This window comes from Musca domestica, unplaced genomic scaffold, assembly GCF_030504385.1.
Source record: "Musca domestica strain aabys unplaced genomic scaffold, Musca_domestica.polishedcontigs.V.1.1 27, whole genome shotgun sequence".
Lineage (NCBI taxonomy): Eukaryota > Metazoa > Arthropoda > Insecta > Diptera > Muscidae > Musca > Musca domestica.
In genome coordinates, this window is record NW_026712286.1 from 11,351,760 (window position 1) to 11,372,855 (window position 21,096).

Below are 21,096 nucleotides of genomic sequence, written 5' to 3' on the forward strand. Positions count from 1 at the left end.
TTTGAAGTTACCAATAAACGTGGATTTTTAAAAAATATTTTTTGGGTATACCAACAAAAGTAGATTTTGTAAAAAATATTTTTTGGTAATACCAATCAGCGTGGATTTTTTAAAAAATATTTTTTGGAGATACCAACGGACATGGATTTTTTAAAAAATATTTTTTGGAGATACCAACGGACATGGATTTTTTTTAAATATTTTTTTTTGAAGATACCAGTAAACGTGAATTTTTGTTTAAAAATTTATTTTATAATTTAAATAAACGTTTTTTTAAAAAATATTAAAAAACTTGGAATTTTCATTTCAAATCCAATCAATTTGTTTTTTTTTGTCAACTCCGAGATTTGGGTCAAATAAATTGCTTTCAAAGACATTTAATCCCTTCAATTAAAATGTTGCAACAACCACTATCAACCAAGCAACAACAACAAAACAGCCGAGTAACAATTGCCTCAACACTTTGTGGGTTGGGTCTTTTACAAATCATGTGCGGCAGCCATACAGCAGCCCGACAGCCACAAAGAGATGATGTTTGAAATCTCATTGAGTCGGGGCTTAGAAACAGTAAATCAAAAAATAACAAAATTAAAGTATTTAAAAAGGAACAACAACAACCACATCACGACAATATAAATCAGAAAAACATGAATATGACATTTCCATTACAACGGGGGGAGATGATGGTCTTCATGGTTATCTGAAGTGTGGAGTTGATGGAAAATTTATTTTTTTATTAGAAAAAAGATACCAAAGAGTCGGTCACCTCAAGCAAGCGCTTCGCCGGGAATGGGCCAAAATACCGCACAGCAACATTCGGGCAGCGTGTGATGGTTTCATTGGCCGTTTGAAGGCCATAATTCGTGCCAAAGGTGACCAATTCAAACAAATCTAAACTTATTCTAAAATTTGATGTTATTTCCGACATTTTTTTCTTTCATTCATTAAAATTTAAAGAAAAATGTAAAAATTATGGCGTTTGACATTGTTGCAGTTTTTTTATTTCACCCTGTATTCGTTCTTCCAAAAAATGAGGAATAACAATTTTCAAGTTTGTGTCTTAAATCTTTTCTTTGATCTAAAAAATTAAAAAGAAAATTTTTGTTCGAATTTTCGATTTATTACAAATTATTTCAAATAACTCTCTTCTTCCCTCAATCTCTCACCTCTCTTCCAGACAACTCTCATCTCAAACCCGTGAACGCAACACCGAATTGCATGAAACTTCGAATGAGAGCAAGAGTCTACGTCAACAGCTGATGGCCTTGAAGACCAGCCGCGATCAAGCCATACAGGAAAATGTGTAAGTTATGCCGTGGAAAAGAAGAAAAATATATCTAATTTTCATTTTTTTTCTCTTTCCCTTTAGACGCCTGAGCAATGACTTGGCTGAGAGTCAAGCTGAAGTCTCTACGCTTCGGAAACAGCTGAAGGATTCAGAGAAGGAAATTGAACGTCTCAAACAGCAATTAAGGAAATATGTTGAAGAAGTTAAAAAGGCGGAGGATTTGCTGATGAATAAGGTAAAGGCCAGAGAAATTAAAGAAAATCGGTGGTTTTTCAAAAATATATTTTGATTTTCTCTGACAGAAAAAAATTTCTGGAGAAAAAATTTCGAATTCTTTTAATTTATTTTTTTTATATTTTTAATTAATTTAAATTTTTATTTCAAAATATTCTTTTTTTCCTTGAAGAAAAAAAAAACTTTTCTGGAGAGAAATTTTCTAATGCCTTTATTTTTTTTCCAGGAAAAAGAACGCGAAGAAATGTTGGAACACTACAAGAGTCTGTCCCATGATGCTGTTCTGCTGGAGGGCAATAATCAAAGTTTGGAAAATGAAACGGCCGAGTATAGGTGAGCCCTCATAACATACTTCCTCAAGTAGTTTTGGAACCATGTTTGTAATCTCTCTCCCACTTCTCTCTGAAAATTTCTCTCTCTACTACCCACTTTTAATTTCTGTAGCTGTAATTGTTGTCGTTGTTGTTGCTGCCTTAGAATTAAGAAATTATTAATAGAACAATAGTAAAAGATAGATAAAACTGTAGTTAAAAATTAAAAAAAAATAAATAAATTCTAAAAAATAGTAAATAATTAATCAAAAAATAACCCCAAACTCCAACCCACCCAACAGACGTCAAGTTGCCGAATTAGATGCTGAAATTTCCGCCCTAAAAACCGAATTAAACTGCCGCAATAAATTAATATCCGATTTGGAGGATAAGTTGACGAAGCTCACTGCCAAAAACGCCTGTTTGGAACGCCAGCTAGCCGAGTGTCAGGATGAACAGCGTATCCTTAAAACCGATTTGGAGGCACGCAAAGAGTTGTGCGATAAGTTGGACAATGAAAAGGATAAGCTAAATGCGGAACTGAATGAGCTGAATGATGTTAAGAGGAAGGTGAGAGCTAAGGGATTTTGAGAAAAACTATTTCGATAACAGAAAAATAATCGATTATCCAATCCAATAATCCAAAAAAACGGAATGGGTAACACAATATTTTATGGGAAGTGTAATCGATAACACAATATTAAGGGAAAAACTATTATCGATAACATTATTTTGCATTAAAAAGATGATCGATAATAAAATTTTCTGTAGAGAAGTTGTTCGATAACAAGATTTTCTATAGAAAAGTTGTTCGATAACAACATTTTCTATAGAAAAGTAGTTCGATAACAACATTTTCTATAGAAAAGTAGTTCGATAACAACATTTTCTATAGAAAAGTTGTTCGATAACAACATTTTCTATAGAAAAGTAGTTCGATAACAACATTTTCTATAGAAAAGTTGTTCGATAACAACATTTTCTTTAGAAAAGTTGTTCGATAACAACATTTTCTATAGAAAATGTGTTCGATAACAAAATTTTCTGTGGAAAATTTGTTCGATAACTAAATTTTCTGTGGAAAATTTGTTCGATAACAACATTTTCTGTGGAAAAGTAGTTCGATAACACAGTTTTCTTAAGAAAATCTGTTCGATAACAACATTTTCTATATAAAAAGTTGTTCGATAACAAAATTTCATATAGAAAAGTTGTTCGATAACATCATTTTCTATAGAAAAATTGTTCGATAACGACATTTTCTGTAGAAAAGTTGTTCGATAACTTTGTTTTCTATAGAAAAGTTGTCCGATAACAAAATTTCATATAGAAAAGTTCTTCGATAATAACATTTTCTTTAGAAAACTTGTTCGATAACAACATTTTCTATAGAAAACTTGTTCGATAACAACATTTTTTATAGAAAAATCTGTTCGATAACAACATTTTCTATAGAAAAGCTGTTCGATAACATCATTTTCTATAGAAAAGTTGTTCGATAACAACATTTTCTATAGAAAAGTTGTTCGATAACAACATTTTCTATAGAAAAGTTGTTCGATAACAACATTTTCTATAGAAAAGTTGTTCGATTAAAACATTTTCTATAGAAAAGTTGTTCGATAAAAACATTTTCTATAGAAGAGTTGTTCGATAACAACATTTTCTATAGAAAAGTTGTTCGATAACAAAATTTTCTATAGAAAAGTTGTTCGATAACAAGATTTTCTAGAGAAAAGTTGTTCGATAACAACATTTTCTATAGAAAATATGTTCGATAACACAGTTTTCTAGAGAAAAGTTGTTCGATAACAACATTTTCTATAGAAAAGTTGTTCGATAACAACATTTTCTATAGAAAAGTTGTTCGATAACAAGATTTTCTATAGAAAAGTTGTTCGATAACACAGTTTTCTAGAGAAAAGTTGTTCGATAACAACATTTTCTATAGAAAAGTTGTTCGATAACAACATTTTCTATAGAAAAGTTGTTCGATAACAACATTTTCTATAGAAAAGTTGTTCGATAACAACATTTTCTATAGAAAAGTTGTTCGATAACAACATTTTCTATAGAAAAGTTGTTCGATAACAACATTTTCTATAGAAAAGTTGTTCGATTCAAACATTTTCTATAGAAAAGTTGTTCGATAAAAACATTTTCTATAGAAGAGTTGTTCGATAACAACATTTTCTATAGAAAAGTTGTTCGATAATAAAATTTTCTATAGAAAAGTTGTTCGATAACAAGATTTTCTAGAGAAAAGTTGTTCGATAACAACATTTTCTATAGAAAATATGTTCGATAACACAATTTTCTATAGAATAGTTGTTCGATAACAACATTTTCTATAGAAAATGTGGTCGATAGTAAAATTTTCTACAGAAAATGGTTCGATAACAAAATGTTCTATAGAAGATGTGGTCGATAACAACATTTTCTATAGAAAAGTTGTTCGATAGCAACCTTTTCTATAGAAAATCTTTTCGATAACAGAGTTGTCTATAGAAAATTTGTCCGCTTACAACATTTTCTATAGAAATGTTGTTCGATAACATTATTTTCTGTAGAAAATCTGTTCGATAACAACATTTTCTATAGAAAAGTTGTTCGATAACAACATTTTCTATAGAAAAGTTGTTCGATAACAACATTTTCTATAGAAAAAGTGTTCGATAACAACATTTTCTATAGAAAAGTTGTTCGATAACAACATTTTCTATAGAAAAGTTTTTCGATAACAACATTGTCTATAGAAATGTTTTTCGATAACAACATTTTCTATAGAAAAGTTGTTCGATAACAACATTTTCTATAGAAAAGTTGTTCGATAACAACATTTTCTGTAGAAAAGTTGTTCGATAGCAACATTTTCTATAGAAAAATTATTCAATAACAACATTTTATATAGAAAAGTTGTTCGTTAACAACATTTTCTATAGAAAAGTTGTTCGATAACAACATTTTCTATATAAAAAGTTGTTCGATAACAACATTTTCTATATAAAATCTGTTCGATAACACAGTTTTCTATTGAAAATCTCTTCGATAACACAGTTTTCTATGGAAAATCTCTTCGATAACACAGTTTTCTATAGAAAATCTGTTTGATAACAAAGATTTAATAAATACAACTAAATTGCTTTCCTAATTATTTTTTTAACAAATTTTATTTTATTATTTTCGATAGCTGGAAAATGAAAACGAACGTTTACGCCTAGATCTGGACAAAACCGAAAAGGGTAAGCAAATATCGGCGGAAACCTTAGAAGAACTATTAGCCAAAACTCGACGTGATTTGGAGGAACAAATCAAAGTTGATAGTAAATTAAGTCAAGAATTGTTACAGATGAGGAAACAGAATGAACAACTTTTGGTTAGAACAATCAAAATTAATGAAACTACCCTCCGGGAGAAATGATTTTACTAACCCTACCCCTTTTCTCTTCTCCTCCATTACAGCACGATCTGGAAACTGAGCGACAGAAACGGGAACAGAACGCAACATTGGCCCGTGAATTCCAGGTGCAAAATCAAGAGCTGCGTCACAATCTCACCGATGATCGTTTTCGTCAGGCTCGATCGCGCGAACAGAGTCCACGTTTTCCCATACAAACATTGTAGAAAATTATATTCATTTTTTAAATGTTTTTTTCTTTATTTATCAACTATTAAAATGTTATTAAGCTATTTCATTTAACATAAATTAAAATCATTGTTATATAGGAAAAATAAAAAAAGAGAATGCAAAAAATATTATTAAAATATAAAATAAATTGATGTAGTTATTCATATTAAATATTCATAATTTTCAAATATGTACCCAACATACAAGGACAATTATTAAATGGTGGGAGGCGCGAATCAGGTTTCCTTGCCAGAAATTGTTTGTGATTCTGGATATTTTCGCTGTCGTCTCTAGGAATATTCGACATAACTGGGTAATATTCTCGTTGATTTCCTGAAGTAGTTCCAGAAACGGGATTAATTTTTCTTGCAGAATATATCATGCCACCATCACCTTTGTCTTTCTTTATTGGAGTTCGTACAGCAGGATTCTCTTCAGAATATAAAAATCCACCATTAAGTGACTCATCGAAAGCGAATGTGACCTTCTCGGTTGTTATGTCAAACGGAGACGATTCACATTTGAATTTCATTTCGCTCTCTTTGATAACACCCGTTTCTTTGGCATCATTATCTCTTGCAATATCTTCTCCTTGCTCATTTAAAACTTCCCTCTTCAGCTGAGTTTTATTTGGAAAAATGTTCACCGCAGATTTCTCTTCTTTGGATTCTCCAAGAATATCCTCGCAATTTTCCTCAGTCTCGAATTTACACCTTAAGTTCTTTGGCAGCGGTATGAAACCTTCAGATTCTCTTTGCCAGCCTATACATTTCGAAGCATGACCTACACTGAGCTGATCACTGTTTTGTATTGTAGGTATGGATGATGTTATCTTCTCTTCATCCAAGCCACAAGGAAGTTCTTCACTTTCAAAATTCTTTCCATGTAGAAATCCCCTCTCCTCCTTCGTATCATGAACTTCTCTCTTTTGTAACATAAAAGTTTCTATTTCCATTTGATTCCCTTTCGAGCAACGATTTTGACTCAATTTTCGAATCAAATCAATGGCCAATTCACCCAACTCTTCTCCCTCGGATGTATCGATTTGTTGGGAGGATAAAAAATACCTGAGATCTCTTAAAGCTTTCAACGTGTTTGGGGAGGTATGGTAGTTATGGTGTGTACCACTTTGTTCGAGATTGGAATGCTCGGGAGATTTTATCATGTCTTGACAATTTTTACTGATCTGTTTTTCATCGTCAACGTGAGTCTTTTCATCTAGGCCATTTTTTTCTGGATGTGTTTCGATATCTTCATCAAGCACACTCGGCTCCTGGCTGTCTGATTTTCCTGATAAATCATTTTTGGCTAAAAAGGGACAATTTTTGTAGAAAATTAATTTTATAACAAAGATTCCCATTGAAAATTTTGTTATCGGCCTAAAAAGATGTTCGATAACACAATTTTCTATAGAAAATGTATTCGATAACAACTTTTTCTATAGAAAAATTGTCCGATAACAACTTTTTCTATAGAAAAGTTGTCCGATAACAACTTTTTTTTCTATAGAAAAATTGTCCGATAACAACTTTTTCTATGGAAAAGTTGTCCGATAACAACTTTTTCTATAGAAAAATTGTCCGATAACAACTTTTTCTATAGAAAAATTGTCCGATTACAACTTTTTCTATAGAAAATGTGTTCGATAACAACTTTTTCTATAGAAAAATTGTCCGATAACAACTTTTTCTATAGAAAAATTGTCCGATAACAACTTTTTCTATAGAAAAATTGTCCGATAACAGCTTTTTCTATAGAAAATGTGTTCGATAACAACTTTTTCTATAGAAAAATTGTCCGATAACAACTTTTTCTATAGAAAAATTGTCCGATAACAACTTTTTCTATAGAAAAATTGTCCGATAACAACTTTTTCTATAGAAAAATTGTCCGATAACAACTTTTTCTATGGAAAAATTGTCCGATAACAACTTTTTCTATAGAAAAATTGTCCGATAACAACTTTTTCTATAGAAAAATTGTCCGATAACAACTTTTTCTATAGAAAAATTGTCCGATTACAACTTTTTCTATAGAAAATGTGTTCGATAACAACTTTTTCTATAGAAAATGTGTTCGATAACAACTTTTTCTATAGAAAAATTGTCCGATAACAACTTTTTCTATAGAAAAATTGTCCGATAACAACTTTTTCTATAGAAAAATTGTCCGATAACAACTTTTTCTATAGAAAAATTGTCCGATTACAACTTTTTCTATAGAAAATGTGTTCGATAACAACTTTTTCTATAGAAAATGTGTTCGATAACAACTTTTTCTATAGAAAATGTGTTCGATAACAACTTTTTCTATAGAAAATGTGTTCGATAACAACTTTTTCTATAGAAAATGTGTTCGATAACAACTTTTTCTATAGAAAATGTGTTCGATAACAACTTTTTCTATAGAAAATGTGTTCGATAACAACTTTTTCTATAGAAAATGTGTTCGATAACAACTTTTTCTATAGAAAAGTTGTCCGATAACAACTTTTTCTATGGAAAAGTTGTCCGATAACAACTTTTTCTATAGAAAAATTGTCCGATAACAACTTTTTCTATAGAAAAATTGTCCGATAACAACTTTTTCTATAGAAAAATTGTCCGATAACAACTTTTTCTATAGAAAAATTGTCCGATAACAACTTTTTCTATAGAAAAATTGTCCGATAACAACTTTTTCTATAGAAAAATTGTCCGATAACAACTTTTTCTATAGAAAATTGTCCGATAACAACTTTTTCTATAGTAAAGTTGTCCGATAACAAATTTTTCTAGAGAAAAGTTGTCCGATAACAACTTTTTCTAGAGAATAGTTGTCCGATAACAACATTTTCTATAGAAACAACAACGATAACAACTTTTTTACATTGAAAAGTTGTCCGATAACAACCTTTTCCATTGAAAAGTTGTCCGATAACAACGTATCTAACTACAACAATATGCTTCTTTAATAATACCTGAAATCGATTTCTTTTGATTTGAAATCGGCGCCTCTGTATCTGGATCTGAAAGTGCATTCTTCTCTTTTCCATGACCTAAACTTTTTTCCGATATTTTTTCGTCTTTATTTTTGGCGGAATATCTATCTAAACTTGGATTTTCTTCTTCGTTTTTATTAACTGAAAATGAACACTCCAAGTCGATCTCTTTTGTGTTATTTGGAAATCTTGTTGAAGATTCTCTATTTTGAATTGAGGTTATGTTTTCATATTCACTCGAATGTGTTGATGGTTGCCTCTTGCGGCCAGAAAGTAATTCCTTATTCCATTTCTCATTACTCTTTATAGACGAATCTGCATTTTTAATGGCGGAATTATTATGAGCGTATAAAGCTTGTTCTCTCATATGAATTTTAGACTTTCTCAATGAGGATAGAAGACTGTCTGTGGGTTCCTCTTCGTTTGCCGATAGCTTTCTCTCCTTTAATTTGTCTTTAGTATGTGTGGAAACATTTTCATCTCGAGTCTCAGTCATATGAAGAGCGGCCATTGCCTTGTCTCTTTTAAGAAATCCAAAGTTTTTCTCCAGATCTTGATTCTCTCTCACCTTGTATTGGTGCCTCTCCTTCCATTTCTCATCATCTGGAGTTGTAGATTTTTTATTGATTGTGATTGTTTCTGTTTCTCTTTTATAAATTTCAGAACTCTTTCCTTGCTCTGGAGTTTCTCTCAACGAAGACACATCTTGGTCTTTGTATCCCTGTTCTTTTGAGGAATTTGTATTCAACTTCCATTTAAACTCTTTCACTTGACTTGAGGTTTTTTCCTCAGCATTTTTGGTCTTGGACATGTCTTTTGTAATATATTCAATTGCTCTTAAAGGCGTTGAACCACTGTTTCCATATTCTTCTCTTCTGAAAATTACAGTCTCCTTCATTTTCTCTTCTCTTTTATGTGCCGAAAAATCTCCTTCTTTCTGGGAGAGTTTTATATCTTTTCTGGAGTGTATATATAATTGTTCTCTTTTATGAATCTCTTTCGTCATTTTTATGTTGTCCTCGGGCCCAGAAAGTTTGTTTGCTGTAAATTTCACATTACTTTGAGTCGAGAAATCTCCATCTTGAAATGAGAACTCATTATAACTATTTATGGCTTCCTTTCTCCTGTGAATTTCTAATCTCTCTTTTAAATATTGCTCTCTTATCAATTCACTTGTCAATGGATGAGTTTCCTTCTCTTTGCTGTATTGCCTCTCTCTGCTGAATTGTGTTTCTCGATATTCTCTGATCTTGAAACTCTCTTGATTTTCATAGAGTTTCAAATATTGTCTATAATTTTCAATTTTTTCGCTGTGGAATTTCTTGGAGACGGAAGTCATTGATGGGGGTTCAGAATATTTGGAACTCCTCTCTTTATTTTTGTTATCTTTCTCAGCTTTCTCATTGCTGACAATACTGAGATTTTCAGGCAGCCATGGCTCCCCATTTTCATGACTTTCTTCATTGTATATTTCTTGACTTGAGATTTTTGATCTAAGCGTGTCATCCTGAGAATGCCGCTGCTCTGAATTTTCAGAGCCCGAGGATTTATTGCCACATTTTGAAGGCCGATAAAAACGATATTCCTCTTCGTTATTTTCAGGTTGAAATTTCTTCGATTTAGGAGAACTTCTTCCAGTTCTTTCTTTCTCTTCCTCAAAACTATCTCTTTCTGCTGACCTTTGCTGTCTCTTAGCCTCATCGGAGGCATATTTTTGTTTGGGAGAGGAAATTTCAGATGCTGTTGACTGCGTTCCAAATTTCTCCGATTTAGGGGAATTTCTTCCTGGCCTTTCCTGTCTCTTAGCCTCATCGGAGGAATAATTTCGTTTGGTAGAGGAAATTTCAGATGCTGTTGATTTCTTCGATTTAGGGAAACTTCTTCCCGTTCTTTCTTTCTGTTCCTCACAACTACTTCTTTCTCCTGACCTTTTCTGCCTCATAGCCTCATTGGAGGAATATTTTTGTTTGGGAGAGGAAATTTCAGATGCTGTTGACTCCGTTCCAATTTTTTTCGATTTAGAGGAGTTTCTTCCAGTTTCCTTTTCTGACCCACAACTACTTCTTTCTCCTGACCTTTCCTGTCTCTTAGCCTCATTGGAGGAATATTTTTGTTTGGGAGAGGAAATTTCAGATGTTGTTGATTTCTTCGATTTAGGGAAACTTCTTCTAGTTTTTTCTTTCTCTTCCTTACAACTACATCTTTCTCCTGGCCTTCCCAGCCTCATAGCCTCATCGGAGGAATATTTTTGTTTGAGAGAGGAAATTTCAGATGCTCTGGATTTTGTTCCATATTTTTGTGGCTGCTGGAATTCAATTTCCTTTTTAAGATTTTCAGAATCCAATTCTTTAAACTTTTCTTTATTTTGGGAATATTTTGGGCTCAGAGAAGAAATTTCAGTAACTTTGGATGTTGTCCCAAATTTTAGTGGCTGTTGGAATCCAATTTTTTCTTTGGAATTTTCCGAAACAAATTTCCCAGTTTTAACCTGATCCTGGGAATATTTTTGCCTTGAAGAAGAAATTGCCTTTGTTGGAGATTCTGTTCCAACTTTTGATGCCCGATGGAGTACAACTGATGGCTGGTTGAATCCAATTTTTTCCTTGAAATTTTCCGATACAAATCCTCTAGTTTTAACCTGATCCTGGGAATATTTTTGCCTTGGAGAAGAAATTTCCGATGTTGGGGAATTTGTAGCACCTCTTGATGGCTGATGGAGTACAATTTCCGCTCTAAGACTTTCAGATTCAAATTCCTTAGCTTTCACTTCATTTTGGGAATATTTCTGCCTCGGAAAAGAAATTTCTGCGGCTTTGGATTTTATGCCGTATTTTGGTGGCTGATGGAGCCCCATTTCCTTTTTAGGATTTCCAGAATTCAATTCCATAGTCTTTAAATCATTTTGAGAATATTTCTGCACCGGAGAAGAAATTTCTGCGGCTTTGGATTTTACGCCATATTTTGGTGGCTGATGGAGTCCACTTTTCTTTGTAAGAAGTTCGGAATAAAATTCCATAGATTTCACTTCGTCATGGGAATAATATTTTTGACTTGAACATTTTTGAGGCTGATGGAGTCTCATTTCCCTTTTAAGATTTTCAGAATTCAATTCCCTAGTCTTATTCTCAGTTTGGGAATATTTTTCCATTGGAGAAGAAACTTCTGTAGTTTTGGAATTTTTACCATATTTTGCTGGCTGCTGGAGCCCAATTTCCTTTTTAGGATTTCCAAATACTAATTCCTTGGTTTTTGAGGAATATTTTTGCCTCGGAGAAGAAATTTCAGTTAACATGGCCTGATGGACGCCAATTTCCTCTTTGAAGTCTTCCGCGGCAAATTCCTCAGTCCCCTTTTCTTTCCCATCAAAATCTCCACCTTTCTCCCCTCGTTCCGGTCTTCCGACCTCATATGACCGTATTTTCATGGTCTTCAACATGGCCAGGGTAGCCAGAGAATATTCCTGCTTTGGAGATGGCATTTCAGTGGCCGTGGATTTTTCACAAAATTTCGGCTGTTGAGAAGAATTCGATTTCATTTTAGGATCTTTCAATTGGTATTGAAATTTTTCAACATTTTCAAATTTAGTGTCTTCATCCTGCTGCCAAGCTCCTGAAGAATTTTCAGTTTTGTTCATTTTTCGATTTGCATAACGTTCCATTAGCTTGATTAATTTCTTGGCTTTGTTGGTATTCAATGTGGCCAGGAAAATTTGTGTTTTATTTTTTTCCAAATGTCTTCCGGGAGAGTTTTGAATATCGCCTGGATCCAAATTGAAATTCTGACGTTGAACCTTTTTCACAAAAAATTCATTTTGCCGTAACTCGCCATTGGAGAGACTCTTGTGATATTTATAGAAGTTCTCTCGCTGGTCTCTCTCTTCGTTGGCATAATTTTTGGTTAGATTTCCCTGGGAATATTTTTTGCACCTTGGGTCCTCAGTGGAATTTTGTTTATGGTCCCCCTTCGTTTTAGGATTTGTTTGATGATTGTGCCCTCTGAAATTCCGTCTCATGTCCGCATTCTCTAATGGATTTTCTCCTTTATGTTTCCAAGAGCCATGGGAATTGAGAGAGGACTCACAAACATCACTCTCTGTATGTTTCTTTTCTCTGGAGTACACAAAATTCTCTGATGTATTATCCCCGTTATGTTTCCAAGAGCCATTGGCATTTGGAGAGGACTCACATATATCACTCTCCTCTTTGTGTCCCATTTCTCTGCACTGTTCCCCTTCCATTGTTTTCTCTTGGTTTCTTTTCAACACTTCATTGACTATAGCTCTCTTTTTGGCCGGTGAAAGAGAATTGGGAGAGGAACTATAAACAGATCCCTTGGCATTTTTGCAATAAAAATAATTGGTATTCAAATCCGTATTTTGGCGGCCACAAAATTTCGTCCGACTGCCAGACTGGCAGTTTAAAAAGTGAGAGCAATTTTCATGATGCCCTGGAATATTCTCCTTTAATCGCTGGTTATGCCTTGGATCGTTCTTCATATCATTTGAAACACCGAGTGTGGGATTTTCGGCTCGAAACTCAAAATTATTACAACCTCCCAATGCACAAGCATTTTTCATACATCTTGGCACCTGCTGGCCACACCTTGGATGTTTCCAAATTGAATTTAAAAATCTGGCACCCCTAAGGCCACCACAAAAACAACAATTCACAATTATATCTTGGGCGCCATTTAACATTTGAGTTTTCTTCTCTCCACAGTTCTTCTCTCTTTTCTCATCTTTAGATTTATAATTCGAATTATAATCCCCACTCGCCCCTGGATCTGATACCACCTGTAGACCCACACTGCAAGATTTCGGTCTGATTGCCATATCGGAATTTCCGGCATAACGTGGCGACACACAAACACATCGATATTTTTGGGAATATTTTCTCGGCAAAGAGATCTCATCACAAATTTGAGTCACTTCTCGGGGGTGTCTTGAAATTTCCCTGGAATTTTCGGGAACAAATTGGGGAAATTTTCGGAAATTTATAGGAACCTCATTGACACAATGGCTGCCTTTTCGGGGATGTATGGAGAGTTCCTTAACATTTTCGGTGAGGAATTGTGGAAATTTTCCATTTTTAGGAATCTCATTGTAACAATGGATCCCTTTTCGGGAAAGTTTAGAGATCTCTTTGAAATTTTCGGTGAGGAATTGGGGACATTTCTCCATTTTAGGAATATTTTTTGCACAAGGGATTGCCTGTCGGGGACTTTTGATTTCTATAAAATTTTCCCCGAAAAACTGAGCACTTTTCCCATTTAGATGGACCTCTCTTCGGGGAATTTTGGATATATCCTTGAAATTTTGGGAGGAATATTGGGGAAATTTTCCTTTTTTAGGATTGTCAACGATACAATGGCTTCCTTTCCTAGGTCGTTTGGAGATATCTTTGGAATTTTCCTCAATAAACTGTGACCATGTCCCATTTGAATTTTCCTCATTGACACAATGGGCGTTCCCTTTCCGGGGACATTTCGAAATTTCTTTAGATTTTTTGAAACATTTCTCTTCCATACCCTCTTTATGACCCTCTCCGTTATTAAATTTTGACATTTCTTTGAATTTCTTTGCACAATTTTTGAAATATTTTTCATTCCCCAAATCTTCAGCGCCATCTTGATATTCCTTTTTGGACAATTTTGAATTTTCATTTAATTTTTCCCACCAAATTTGTGAAAATTTGGATTTCATGGACTTTTTTTTTATTTAAAATCTTTTCAATTTCCTTGAATTTTTTGTGACCAAATCTGAAAATATTTTGCCTTTACATAGCCCTCATGGCCACATTGTGATTTTTCTTTTTTGAAAATTTTGAACTTTTTTTTCATTTTTTACAAAAAAATTTAAATATTTTCTTTAAAATTCCCCGATGGGAATTTATAATTGCTCCAGCTTCCAGAACCTACAAAAATCTTCTATTTTTTGCAATTATTTCCAATATCATAAAGCGAAAATCGGTTACTTTACATTCTTGCAGTTCTGAAACCGACCAAATATTTTCTATTTGTAGGACCCTCATTGATACAATGGGTACCTTTCCAGTGATTTTTGGAGATTTCTTTGAAATCTCACCCCTAAAGTTTCCCACTCCAATTATCATCATTGAGGTTAAAACCTAAAATGGAGCTAAAATTCAAAAATCAATGCTAAACTTCCGCCAATCAAAAACATCGAAATGCCCAAATAGACCCCTTCATTAGCCAGCTAGAGGGTTAATATATTCTACAAAAAATGTTCCTTGGAGAAGTAATCGTTGATTTTATTGCACTTTTTTGTTGCTGATGTGGTCCCACCATTTCCTTTTTAGGATTTTCAGAATCCAATTCCATAATCTTTAAATAATTTTGGGAATATTCTTGAACCGGGGAAGAAGATTCTGCCGCTTTGGATTTTATACCATATTTTGGTGGCTGATGGGATCCCATTTCCTTTGTAAGAAGTTCGGAAAAAATTCTTTATATTTACTTCGTCTTAGGAATATTAACGAGAAGGAGTCGTGGATTTTGTTGCACTTTTTTGTTGCTGATGTGGTCCCACCATTTCCTTTTTAAGATTTTCAGTATTCAGTATTCTTTACCTCATTTTGGGAATATTCTTGCACCGGAGAAGAAATTTCTGCAGCTTTGGATTTTATGCCATATTTGGGTGGCTGATGGGGTCCCAATTCCTTTGTAAAAAGTTCAGAATACAATTCCTTAGATTTTACTTCGTTTTGGGAATTTTGGAGAAGGATTCGTGGATTTTGTTGCATATTTTTGTAGCTGATTGGGTCCCACCATTTCCCTTTCAAGATTTTTAGAATTAAATTCCATAGTCTTTACCTCGTTTTGGAAATATTTTTCCATTGAAGAAGCAAATTCTGTAGCTTTGGATTTTTTACCATATTTTGCTGGCTGCTGAAGTCCGATTTATTCTTTAGGATTTCCAAATTCTAATTCCTCGAGTTTTTACCTCATTCTGGAAATATTTTTCTATTGGAGAAGAAATTTCAGTTGATATGGCATTTGGTGCCTGAAGTCTTTGAAGTCATCGGTGGCAAATTCCTCAGCTCCCTTTTCTTGCCCACCAAAATCTCCTTCTTTCTTCCCACTTTCCGGCCTCATATGCCCAAATTTTTCATGGTTTTCATCATGATCAAGGTAGCCAGGGAATATTCCTGCATTGGAGATGCCATTTCAGTGGTCCTTGACCATAAAGCCTCTAAAATTGACTTATTGTAAATTTTTGGGAATATTTCTCGAAGGAAATGGCCAAACAGACCCCTTTAATGGCCACCTAGAGGGTTAATATATTCTGCAAAAATATTCCTTACAGGATTCTTTACAATATTGCCCTGCATGTCGTGGGCCTCAAATGTAAGGATAACAAAGAAAATCGCTGAAAACAATCCTTGGCCATAAAACCTCACAAAAATGCCTTAATGTAAATTTTTGGGAATATTTCTCGAAGGAAATGTCCAAGTAGATCCCTTTAATGACCAGCTAGAGAGTTAACATATTCTAAAAAATATTCCTTGCACGGTTCTTTACAACATTGCCCCGCATGCCCTAGACCTTAAATGTAAGCATAACTGGTAAAATCCCTGTCTCCTTGAGAATATTAAAAATCTAAATTTTACCTTGGCCTATCAAAATGTCTTTAGTCATTTAGTCCAAATAGGCCTCTTCAATGACCTGCTAGAGGGTTAACATATTCTGCAAAAATGTTCCTTGCAGGATACTCTACAATATTGTCCTTCATGGCCTAGGCCTTAAGTGTAAGGATAACAAGGAAAATCCCTGTCTCCTTGAGAATATAAAAGAATTAAATTTCAGCTTGGTCTATCAAAATGTCTTTAGTCATTTAGCTCAAATAGACCCTTTCATTGACCTGCTAGAGGCTTAACATATACTACAAAAATATTCCTTATAGGATTCTTTACAATATTGTCCTTCATGAACTGGCCCTTAAATGTAAGGATAACAAGGAAAATTCACAAGAAATCTCCTGTCACAAAACGGCTTAAAATGGCTTAATTTATATTTTTATAGAATATTATTCGAAATGCTCAAAACGGCCCCTTTAATGGGCAGCTGGAGGGTTAACCAATTCTGCAAAAATGTTCCATGCACGGTTCTTTACAATATTGCCCTTCATGTCCTTAGCCTTACATGTAAGGATAACAAGGAAGCTAGCTGTCTCCTTGAGAACATTAAAAATCAAAATTTTAGTTATGCCTATCAAAATGTCTTTAGTCATTTAGTCCAAATAGGCCTCTTCAATGACCTGCTAGAGGGTTAACATATTCTGCAAAAATATTCCTTGCAGGATTCTTTACAATATTGCCCTTCATGCCCTAGGCCTTAAATTTAAGGATAACAAGGAAAATCAATGAAAAATCCTTGGCCATAAAACATCAAAGAAAATGGCTTTAAGTAAATTTTTGGGAATATTACTCGAAGGAAATGCCCAAATTGACCCCTCCAATGACCTACTAGAGGATTAACATATTCTGGAAAAATATTCCTTGCAGGGTACTCTACAACATTGCCCTTCATGTGCTAAGCCTTAAATATAGGGATAACAAAGAAAATCCCTGTCTCCTTGAGAATATTAAAAATTAAAATTTTAACTATGCCTATCAAAATGTTTTTAGTAATTTAGCCCATTAAACCCCTTCAATTGCCAGCTAGAGGGTTAATATATTCTGCAAAAATGTTCTTTGTGTGGTACTCCACAATATTGCCTTGCATGCCCTAAGCCCTAAATGTAAGAATAACAGGCAAAATCCTTGTCTCCTTGAGAGAAATCTAAATTTTAGCTATGGCTATCAAAATGTCTTTAGTCATTAAGTCCAAATAGGACCCTTCAATGACCTGCTAGAGGATTAACATATTCTGGAAAAAATTTCCTTGCAGGGTTCTTTACAATATTGCCCTTCATGTCCTAGGTCTCAAATGTAAGGATAACAAGGAAAATCCACAAGAAATCCTTTGTCACAAAACGGAATTAAAATGTCTTGATGTATATTTTTATAGAATATTTTTCGAAATGCTCAAAAAGACCCCTTCAATAGCCAGCTAGAGGATTGACATATTCTACAAAAATATTCCTAACAGGATTCTTTACAATATTACCCTTCATACCCTAGTCCTTAAGTGTAAGGATGGTATTGAAAATCCCTTTAATAGTAAAATATCAATTTATTATGCAAGTTGTTTTTGTTTTTTCATTTCTTTGTTATATGCTTTATTTTTTATTTATATGTTTGTTGTTGTTGTTTTTATTATTTTTGTTGTATAGCATACTGCATCAATATATCAGTTTATTTGATGTTCTTTTTCAATTTGTTTTGAATGTTATTCAGTTGTTTTTTTAATAATGCTTACAATTTTTTTTCTTTTTGCTGTTTAGTTCTTGTTTTTTAATATTTTTTTTCAATTTTTTTTCAAAAAATACATTTAAACACATTAAGTTGTTGTTGTTTTTTAGTTTGATAAAACGCTAAATTGCAAGTTACTTTTTTTTACTTGTTGTTGCTTTTTTTAGTTTTTGTTGTTTCATAGTATGCAGTCATATTCTTCCAAGAGATTCTACAAAGAAATTCATTATGGATTACAGAGATACATTTACAAAAAATAAAATATCTTCATTTTTCTCACATATATAAATCTGTTGTGTGTTTGGGTGTGTGTGTGTGTGTGGATTTTTGTATATATATATATTAATGTTTTTTTGAACGAACATATATGTATATATGTGTTTTATATTATAATTATATTCTACAGCTACTACTACTACTACGCGGCATTATGTCAAGAGGGAGAGAGGAGTGGTATTTTGTTTTTATGCAATAATGGATGTTTTTTTCCAATTTATTTCCTAATAATATGCAGGGTGAGTAAAGGGGGGAGATGAATATTTTTTCTTAGTTCCTTTAAAACTAAATATAACAAAACATAATAAGGTGGGTGGGTTGGGGGATGTTGTTGTTGATAGGTATGTGGTGGTGATGTATTCTTAAATGATAATATATATATTTTTTTAATTGTAAATTAGAATTAAAAAACAAGAAAAAAATATATGTTTTTTTTTAATATATTTTTTATAATAATAATATTGATGACGATTAACATAAAATATAACAATTAAAAAAAGAGTTTTAATCTTTTTTCTTAAATAACACAAATATAAACGATAATGTCTTCCTTTATGGACAACAGGAGAACAGGGTCTCCATGCCTTTTTATCATTTATAATCGAACGAATTTACAGAGTGAGATGAAAAAAAAAAAACTGCAACCAACGTCAGACTGCTGTCATTTCTAAGCCACTCGTCCGACAGCTGTTAAAATTCTGCCAGTGACAGCTAATTATATTGGTTACAAGCGTACAACGGCATTTTGCTGAGAGTTTTCCCGGAAAAAAATTATTTGCGGAAAAGCGTGATAGTATGATTTCTTTATATTTGGCTGGAAGTTGCCAAAAGTGACTATCCTTCGGGCACTCCAGCATTTAAATGTAAATAAATCTTTTGTGGCTCGTAGCGTCGCTCGTTACTGTGATACTGGTACCGTAGCCCGACGTCAAGGAAGTGGACGCAAGAAAACAGCAACATTATGACTCAGCATCAGCGCACTCAGCACGCGCCACCCAAAAATGGTTACAAAATGAGGTTCCTAGCTTCATTTCCAGAGCACAATGGCCAACAAAATCTCCGGATACCAATCCGTTGGACTATGGTGTCTGGAGTATTTTGGAAAGCAAGGTTGGCACTGAAAGTGTACCAAAGTGTCGATCACCTCAAGCTAGTGCTTCGCTGGGAATGGGCCAAAACAGCGCAGAGCAACATTCGGGCAGCGTGTGACGGAAGGTTTCTTTGGCCGTTCGAAGGCCATAATTCGTGCCAAAGGTGATCAATTCGAACAAAGCTAAACTTATTCTAAAATTTGATGGTATTTTCGAAATTTTTTGCTTTCAATCAATAAAATTAAAAAAAAAAACAAAAATGTAAAATTTATGGCATTTGACATTGTTGCAGTTTTTTTATCTCACCCTGTATTGGGAAGGATTAATAGGTGTTTTGGGTTTGCTTGAAAACAACTTGGGCGAAATCATTCTTCAATTCATTTTTTTAATAAAAATAACAAAATTATAGCTCTTGGAAAACATAGGAATAATGAAAACAAAACATTAAAAGATGATAAATTATAAACAAAGATTAAAAATAAAATAATAATAAAAATAAAATTTAAAGTAAAACATCAAATGTTAATGGAATTTTTATGTATTGAATAATCTTTACTTCATTATTGAAATAAGAATTATTTATAGGTTGTTAACAAATTATTTTAGAGATATATTACAATATATGTATACTTTTTTTATTTATTTTTTATGGTCTTATATTAAATCTAATCGTTGATTTCTATTTAGAAATTTGTAATCAATTGTTATGGTGTTGGGTTTCAGTTTTCAGTTTTTTTTTTTTTTTTTGCTTTTCAATTCTAATTGTGAACAAAACACCGCAGAACTCTTGCAAGAGGAAACGCTCAAAACTAATTACTAAAAAAGAGAAAATAAGAAAAAACATTGAGAATTTTGTAAGACTTTTAAAATAGGCTCAAAACTCCTCGAACGCTTATTTTCAGAAGCACTATGTCAATGGAAAAAATCTTCCCCATAAAATTTCACTAAAGGTCTCGGACAACGTAAAAGCTGTAGGCCTAATACATATCGCTACAACTGTCTAAAGCAATTACCATATACAAAAGAAAAAATAATTTTTAGGTTCGATGCATATTTATTCCGAAAAGTACCAAAATCTCCCATTAAACTGCATTAAAGAGATGGGGTCTCAGTGGAAAAAATATTTGTAAACAAATTTCATTATAGGTCCAAAAAGAAAAGAAATCAGTAGCATTAATAGCTAACCTTAAAATAGAAGTAAACTATTGATAATACAAATGAGAAATGATTTTCAGTTGAACTTTGGTAGGATTTTAGATCTGGGCTCTAAAGTTCGATTGTATTACATTTTCGAGTGTTGGTGTGAATGGAAAAAATATTCTTCACCGAATTTCACTACAAGTCACCGACCACAAGAAAACTCTAGACATAATGTATATCCTTAAAATGTATGCAAAACAAATTGGTTAATCAAACAAAGGGGTTTCTTTTGGCTTATTTTGGGTGTTTAACGATTTGTGTTCAAATCTCCCACTTGGACACATTGTAGAGAACTGGCTTTAATGGGAAAATATTCTGCATTACATTTTACTAGAGGCCATCGAACACAAGTAATATGTAGACATAGTATATTTCCTTAAAATGGTCATTTAAAAATTGGTTGGATTTATGGCAAAATCACCCACATTGACACACTTTAGTGGGCGGCCTTAATGGGAAAAATATTCTCCATCAAATTTCACTGAAGGTCATCGAATACAAGAAATCTCTAGACATAATATTTGTACTTAAAATGGCCGTCTGCAAATTATTTTTTGAATTAAAAAGATTTCATTAGTATTATTTTGGATGTTTTTCAATTTGTGTTCAAATGTACCTCTTTGATGCATTTTAGAGGTGTAATATCAATGGAACAAATATTCTCCATCAAATTTCACTATAAATCGTCGACCACAAGAAATCTCTAGATATAATATT

General features: G+C 33.0%; 1 protein-coding gene across 3 annotated transcripts in view; it reads left to right on the forward strand.

Annotated features, from left to right (window-relative positions):
* LOC101895236 (centrosomal protein of 135 kDa) overlaps positions 1 to 5,586 on the forward strand; it is a 41,698-nt gene extending 36,112 nt beyond the window's left edge. The window contains exons 10-15 of one of the 3 annotated variants that reach the window (XM_011297944.3): positions 1,178 to 1,303; positions 1,370 to 1,523; positions 1,749 to 1,855; positions 2,136 to 2,403; positions 5,024 to 5,075; positions 5,296 to 5,454. In XM_011297944.3, the coding sequence (XP_011296246.2) occupies positions 1,178 to 1,303; positions 1,370 to 1,523; positions 1,749 to 1,855; positions 2,136 to 2,403; positions 5,024 to 5,075; positions 5,296 to 5,312 (724 nt within the window). In that variant the 3' untranslated portion in view covers positions 5,313 to 5,454. Of the gene's footprint in view, positions 1 to 1,177; positions 1,304 to 1,369; positions 1,524 to 1,748; positions 1,856 to 1,966; positions 2,088 to 2,135; positions 2,404 to 5,023; positions 5,210 to 5,295 lie in introns of those variants that run through there. The other 2 variants (XM_005176688.4, XM_059124126.1) reach the window with 2 other exon arrangements.
* Positions 5,587 to 21,096: the final 15,510 nt, after the last annotated feature.